Source organism: Vigna radiata, chromosome 6 (genome assembly GCF_000741045.1).
Source record: "Vigna radiata var. radiata cultivar VC1973A chromosome 6, Vradiata_ver6, whole genome shotgun sequence".
NCBI lineage: Eukaryota > Viridiplantae > Streptophyta > Magnoliopsida > Fabales > Fabaceae > Vigna > Vigna radiata.
This window is the reverse complement of record NC_028356.1, coordinates 20,184,598-20,191,484: the sequence shown is the minus strand read 5'-3', so window position 1 is coordinate 20,191,484 and position 6,887 is coordinate 20,184,598. Positions and strand designations below refer to the sequence as shown.

The following is a 6,887-nucleotide window of genomic DNA, read 5'->3' as shown; positions in this document are numbered from 1 at the left end:
CTCTTTGATGAAATGTCTATCAATCTCCACATGCTTTGTTCTATCATGTTGAACAGGATTATGAGCAATTGCAATAGCCGAAGTATTGTCACAGTACAAACTCATAGCTTCATTTGGTTTAAATCCCAAATCTGATAACACATTTTTAATCCACAAAAGTTCACATACACCTAGTGTCATGCCTCTGAATTCTGCTTCAACACTAGATCTTGCTACTACAGGCTGTTTTTTACTCCTCCAAGTTACAAGATTCCCTCCTACAAAAGTAAAGTATCCAGAGGTAGATCTTCTATGATCTTTTGAACCTACCCAATCTGCATCAGTGTACCCTTCTACCTTTAAGTTTCCATTATTTGAGAACAAAATTCCTTTTCCAGGAGCAGACTTCAAATATCTCAAAATTCTTTCAACAGCATCCATATGAAGCTTTCGTGGTTCATGCATAAATTGACTAACAACACACTGCATAGGTGATATCTAGACGTGTATGGCACAAATAAATCAATTTTCCTACCAGCCTTTGGTATCTTCCTCTATCTATGCTTGCTGAATTTGAGCATTGAAAGAGTTTATGATTTTGTTCAATTGGTGTATCAGCTGGTTTACTCCCAAGCAACCTAATTTCTGATAGTAAATCAATAGTATATTTTCTTTGGCATAGAAAAATACCATGTTTTGATCTAGCTACTTCAATACCCAAAAAATATTTGAGGTTTCCAAGTTGTTTCATCTCAAATCCAGATGAAAGGTATCGTTGTAAACTAGAAATCTCATCTTGATCATTTCCTGTTACAATCATGTCATTTACATATATAATCAAAGTTGTAATCTTTCCTTTTCCTCTCTTAAAAAATAAGGTGTGATCAGAGTTACTTGCTCTATAGCCAAAAGCCTTCATAGACTTGGTAAACCTTCCAAACCATGCTCTTGGGAATTGTTTTAATCCATATAGAGCCTTCTTTAATTTGCAAACCTTCATTCCATTTGAACCTGTCATGCCTGGTGGAGAATCCATATAAATTTCTTTTGAAATTTCTCCATGTAGGAAAGCCTTTTTTACATCAAATTGTAGAAGAGGCCAATCTTGGTTTGCAGCTAGCGACAAAAGTATTCTCACAGTATTGAGCTTGGCTACCAATGCGAACGTCTCTTGGTAATCTACACCATAAGATTTAGTGTAACCTTTAGCCACAAGTCGTGCTTTATACCTTTCAATAGTTCCATCAGCTTTATGCTTAATTGTAAAGACCCATTTGCAGCGCACAGTTTTCTTCCCTCTTGGTAAGGATACAAGATCCCAAGTGTTATTTTTTTCTAAAGCTGCTATCTCCTCAACCATTGCTTCGGTCCATCTAGGATCTGCCAAAGCTTCCTGTACATTACTAGGAATAGAAATTGAAGATAATTGAGATACAAATGATGCATATGATTGAGATAACCTGTGAGATGACACATATTTACTAATGAGATATTTAACTTTGGCTTGGAGGTCTGGTTCATATTTAGCTGGAGGTTGACCACGGTTAGAACGAGGTGGAAGATTATATTGAACAATAGTAGACTCAGTGTTTGGTGTGCTGGTGGTTTCAGGCAGACAAGAATCAATTTCATCTAAATTAGTATTATCAGAGATAGGATCAAAAGGTACCTCTGAAGAGTCAAGTTGAACCTGTGAAGAAGATTGAGCCAATTGGTTATGATCAGAAGACATTGTATTATCCAGAAAAGAAGTGTCCATATTTAGGATTGGCTCACTTGCTGCAGAATGATCCTCACACGATAATATATAATCAAACATACTAACATCATGATTATGCACTTCACTTTCATTGCCTCCCTGAAGTGCAGAATCAACATAAACAAATTCATGCTCATTAAATGTCACATCCATAGAAATATAAAATTTCTTTGATGGTGGATGGTAAGCACGATAACCTTTTTGAGTTGTTCCATACCCAACAAAAACACATTTGATCGCTCGTTCTTCGAGCTTTGTACGGTGATGTGGGTGTAAGTGAACATATATAACACATCCAAAAATATGNTGAGTATATGTGGTAAGAAAGTAAATATATATACACATCAGGAATTGATAAGGAGGGTGAGAGGGATATAGTACCTATACCTTCAATAGGAGATGAGACCCCATTGGCATTAATAATAACACTTTTAGAACAATTAGAAGAAAAACTAGTAAATATATGAGATCACAAGTCATATGATCAGTAGCTCCTAAATCAACTATCCAATACCCTTAGTAACAACAGAAAGATTAAGAGCAGAGTTAGATAGACCTGATTTGGCCACAAATCCGGTAGCAGTAGAAATATAACTCTTGGAAGCAGCGGAAGTTCCAGAATTATGTTTCTCCGATTGATTGTCATCGGAAGAAGCCATCAAAAATATTCAATGAAAAAAAGCACTGATTCCTATATTGTAAAGGATATTAGTGTTTGGCTCTTGATACCATAATAAAGGTTTAAAGAATAATTCTGATGTATTATTTCAAAGAGTAGAGTACCATATATATACATATAAGGATCCTATAATTCTTCATCTATTAAAGGAATGACAGGTGCACAAATCTGCACAAATTAAAATAATATCTAAATTATAACTAACACAATATTTGATTGCCTAATATCCTTTAATAGAATATTTAACATATTTTAACAAGTATATGTATAAAATTGCTCATTAGATCACTCCAACCTTCTTTCTTTGCTTAATGGTCACAACCAGAGAGACATGGAGTCTCCTTTAGCCTCCTTCCACAACTAGGATCCCTCATCTAGTTCAATCTTGCACCTACACCACTTAATCCATCCATAGCTTCCATGAAATTTGTCTTTCGTTGCCTCCTTTTCACGTTTAACTTGATTTGGCTTAAGACTGTTGGAATTAATTTCCATCAACCTGTACGGTAGAGTTATCTGCAAAAGATACTCCTATGCTTAAGTTAGTAGATGATCGTTTGGTAAGCAGAGTTAATTCTCGACAGTGTAATAAATGTAATCACCTACCTCAGTTATCTTAAATTTGTATTTATAATTTCTACAAATAGTCAAAAGTTGCTAAATATACTTTACTTATAAACATACTTAATTTGTAAATTTGATCAATATTACAAAAATTATCTATCGATTAATGACATTTTAGCAAGCCTACGTTACATAAATAAAATTAAAAATCTGACAATTGTATTTCTCGTTAGAAATGGATTTGATTAATTATTTTTAGTTGGTCTTACTTTATATAGAATAACCTTTATATTAAGAGTTAATTCAAACCCAACAATTTTTTTCTTGTGAAAAGAAAAGAAAATGCATTTAAACACTAGTTTGAATGTAATCATATTACACAATGTGGATTTTCTTTTCTACAAATTAATATACTATTTTCTACCACTACGCATACATTAATAAAATAGTGAGGGTAAAAGTTGTTATTCCCTCATTCCTGAATCACATCCAACTCCATAGGACGTCTTGTTGAAATGAGTCTACCAGTAGAAGTGGAGGACGTTGAGTGAAATGGGTTAGGAGGAACAGTTAACTGGTTTTCCTCTGCACTTTCTAACATTTGTATGACAGATTTTATGGATGGTCGGTTCACTGGCTGCCACTGAATGCACCAAAGTCCAACAATTGCCAGTTTCTTTGCAATTTTAACTTCACCTTCATCCTCAACATGGATATGGATATCTCCATCAACCAGGTTATGGATCCAATCCGGGTACAGAACAGTAAAATTTTGTGCTGAAGATATGTCCACATTCTTCCTTCCTCCAACCATTTCCAACAACAACATTCCATAACTGTAGATATCGGATTTATAAGACACATTTCCAAAGTTTCTGGAGAAAACTTCTGGTGCAATGTATCCCAAGGTTCCCCTTGCAGCTGTCATGGACACCAAACTAGGATTCTTTGAACACAATTTGGCTAAGCCAAAGTCAGAAATTTTGGGGATGAAGTTTTCATCGAGTAACACATTGTGAGGGTTGATGTCGAAGTGAATAATGGGACGATCACAACCTTGATGAAGATACTCAATCCCTTTAGCAATGCCATGAGCAATCTGTTGCAGCTTCTCCCAGCCAAGAAAATGGTCCTTGTCATCCGGTGGAAATATGAAACTCTGTAGCGAACCGTTTGGAAACAAATTGTAGACAAGAGCACGATGGAGTCCCTCAGCACAAAAACCAAGCAAACGAACCACGTTGATGTGGTGAATTTTTCCCATAATTCCAACTTCATTGATGAAATCGTTCCCATCTCCCTCTGTATTATTGAGGATCTTCACAGCCACGAGAATCTCATTCGAAAGTTTTCCTCTAAACACAGCTCCATGAGCTCCTTCCCCTAACTTTTCTTTAAAATTACCCGTGATTCTTTTTACATCAGCATAGGTAAATCTTGCTGGCTTGTCTGCTCTGTAATCCTCTAGAAACTTATCCACTCTAGCTTGGTCTTCTTCTTTCTTTTTAAAATGGTGCACCATCTTAAACACTGCAATAACCACCAGCCCCAAAACAATAGAACCTACAATAGCATAGGGAGACTGGATTAAACACACAGAGAGAAAAAAAATTAGAAACTAAGTCAAGTAATGTCATAGAGTCTGGTCTCACCTGTAGCAGTGAAAATCGAATATTCGGGAATGTGAATGGTTCGTTTGGGACTGCAGTCTACACATTCGATTTCCGTTGAGCTGTTCGTCTTCCATTTACATCTATGGCCTTTTGCTTCGCACTCACCACAGTTTGGTTCGGACCATCTCAAATTCAACTGATTCACCCGCAGGTCAGATGCCGAGGCCTGCGAAATGATGTTGAACATCTTGGAACAAGATGTTAGGTCCAATTCAAGCACACTTTCGTCAGAGTTAGAAACATAAGTCGGACAACGAATCATGTCTTGCGAACTCGAGTATGTCTGGTCTCTGTTTCTGAGGTGTGGAAGTCCAAGTGAAGAACAATCGAAGAAATTCAAGTAGTTTTTTTCTCGTTCATATGATGAATCAAGTTGATAAGGAGGAATCGTAAAATTGTTGAGGTTTAGAAACTTCTTCGGAAGGCAATTTTCTGGATCTTGCAAGTAAATAATCTGTAATTTGTAGTTTATGTCTGTGACACGGAGTTTTACTGTAGGGTGAACAAGCATGGTCTCCTTATTTTCACTACAATATACACACAAACCAGGAGAATCACATGCATCTGTCATCCCCTGGACGAGTTGGAAGGGAAATTTAATATGCGGTTCTCCAGACTGACAATAAGGCAATTTCGAGCACTCGTTTTCACCTCTGCTACTTACGATAAGCAAGAACATTAACAGTAGAGCTATCAACAAGGACTCACCTCGGAGAGGTAGCACACTAGACTCCGCCATCCCAGAATTGCAGGTGCTTTATCTCTTTTGGGAAAAACAGAAAACGAGAGACAACCAAACTTGATTTATCTTTGCACTATTTTAGATGTTTCTGTATTACTATTTACAGTCACCCCCTAGGAATCCCGTTAGAAAGAAAGGATCCAAAATCGCGGTTTTTCGTCAAAGTCTACGTCTGTGTTTTAAGTGTTATGGCTGAATTTTTCAAGGAAGCAACGTAGTCCCCTGTTTCAAGTCTTCTCCAATCTTAAATGCGCAAGGCCCACTCGTGACTCTTCAACACGTATATTGGTAACTTCCACGAACCTGGATATTTTGTGGAGTGTGACAGGACCTGATAACTGAGTGTGAAAACTGATAACAGGATCAATAAATCATTTTTTTAAAAGATAGACTTTGATACAGGTTAAGAAGAGAAATTTTAAGCATAATTCAATATTAAAAAACTAATTTGTAAAAACTAATTTTGATGCAGTTTAACATTGTTTAGTAACATTAGCCTAAATAAAAACTCGATAAAAGAGAAAGATACATACCGTAACCTTCTTGCTTCTACAGTTACACCAAAACAAAATTCATTAGGGCGAATCTCTGCCTTCATCATTGAGAATCGAGAAGAAACGGTATGTGGAGAGAGAGTGCGTTCTTGGTGATTCTGCTGTTTCGACTTCACCAAATTTCTGCTACAAAGCACTATGTTCATGCTTGTCCCCTTTCTTCCTGTGGCAAACTCACCAACATAACGCATCCATTCCGACTAAAAGGCGACCCAGATCGCTGCGGCGACCACAGGTATGAGCTCACCTGTGAAAATAACGTTACAATTTTATCTTTGTACTCCGGAAAATACAATGTGCAGGCCATCAACTACAATAATTTCACAATCCGAGTGGTTGATCCCGGTGTTCGGCAATCAAATTGCTCCTCCATTCCTCTCTATTTCTTGTCTCGATCCAATTTCAGTGATTCCTATAATTTCCTCGAGATTGATATGGATGCATACCAAACTACTCAAGAACGATTATCCGAACCTATCTATTTTAACCATATAAGAATGCGCGAAGTTCTTTCAAAGCCGGTTTCCGAACATGTAGTTTTCATGAATTGTAACCATACTGTGAGTGACAATGGTAAGTATGTAGATACTGCTCCCTGCGTGAATTGGCACTCCAAAGGTTATACATATGCTATAGCTGGGGACCTAATAGCCGAGGAGTTAGAAGTTGGTTGTAATGTAAAGCTGGTTACTCCCACATCTTGGTGGGGTTTGAACACACCTCAATATTCCTACAGTGAGATGCACAAGGCACTAGCGTATGGGTTTGAGATTTCGTGGATGAATCGCGCCTGCCAGGACATTTGTGCAAATTCAATGGATAGTTCAATGGATGGCTCCTGCATATGGGACACTTCCGGGAGGCTTGATTGCTCGCTCAACTGCCACAGGTTCCTGTCAATTTTGAGTATATGTGGTAAGAAAGTAAATATATATAC

At 37.2% G+C, this 6,887-nt stretch overlaps 3 protein-coding genes across 4 annotated transcripts in view; 2 read left to right on the top strand and 1 right to left on the bottom strand.

Moving 5' to 3' along the window:
• LOC106763554 overlaps positions 1–628 on the top strand; it is a 3,942-nt gene extending 3,314 nt beyond the window's left edge. Inside the window, exon 2 of the mRNA XM_014647727.1 lies at positions 598–628. Coding sequence (XP_014503213.1) covers positions 598–628 — 31 coding nt within the window. The remainder of the gene's footprint in view (positions 1–597) is intronic.
• A 2,682-nt stretch (positions 629–3,310) lies between these two features.
• LOC106762963 (rust resistance kinase Lr10-like) lies at positions 3,311–6,018 on the bottom strand. Of its 2 annotated transcripts, none has more exons than XM_022782244.1 (3): positions 5,930–6,018; positions 4,634–5,747; positions 3,311–4,544 (listed from the first exon to the last, which is right to left on the bottom strand). In XM_022782244.1, exons 2-3 carry the CDS (start codon positions 5,391–5,393, stop codon positions 3,454–3,456), a joined length of 1,851 nt encoding a protein of 616 aa, XP_022637965.1. In that variant the 5' UTR covers positions 5,394–5,747; positions 5,930–6,018; the 3' UTR covers positions 3,311–3,453. The 2 variants fall into 2 exon arrangements, with proteins under 2 accessions (XP_022637965.1, XP_014502588.1); XM_014647102.2 differs by having other exon boundaries at positions 4,634–5,734; positions 5,930–5,993.
• LOC106763552 overlaps positions 6,019–6,887 on the top strand; it is a 7,662-nt gene continuing 6,793 nt past the window's right edge. Inside the window, exon 1 of the mRNA XM_022782200.1 lies at positions 6,019–6,865. Within this exon, the coding sequence (XP_022637921.1) occupies positions 6,019–6,865 (847 nt within the window). The remainder of the gene's footprint in view (positions 6,866–6,887) is intronic.

What these genes read in the sequence shown, in the direction of transcription:
- LOC106762963 (XM_022782244.1), bottom strand. Translation starts at nt 5,393, where the DNA reads ATGGCGGAGTCTAGTGTGCTACCTCTCCGAGGTGAGTCCTTGTTGATA. An exon ending in TTCGATTTTCACTGCTACAG is followed by an intron (nt 4,545 to 4,633) that starts GTGAGACCAGAC and finishes ATGCTATTGTAG; the next exon opens with GTTCTATTGTTTTGGGGCTG.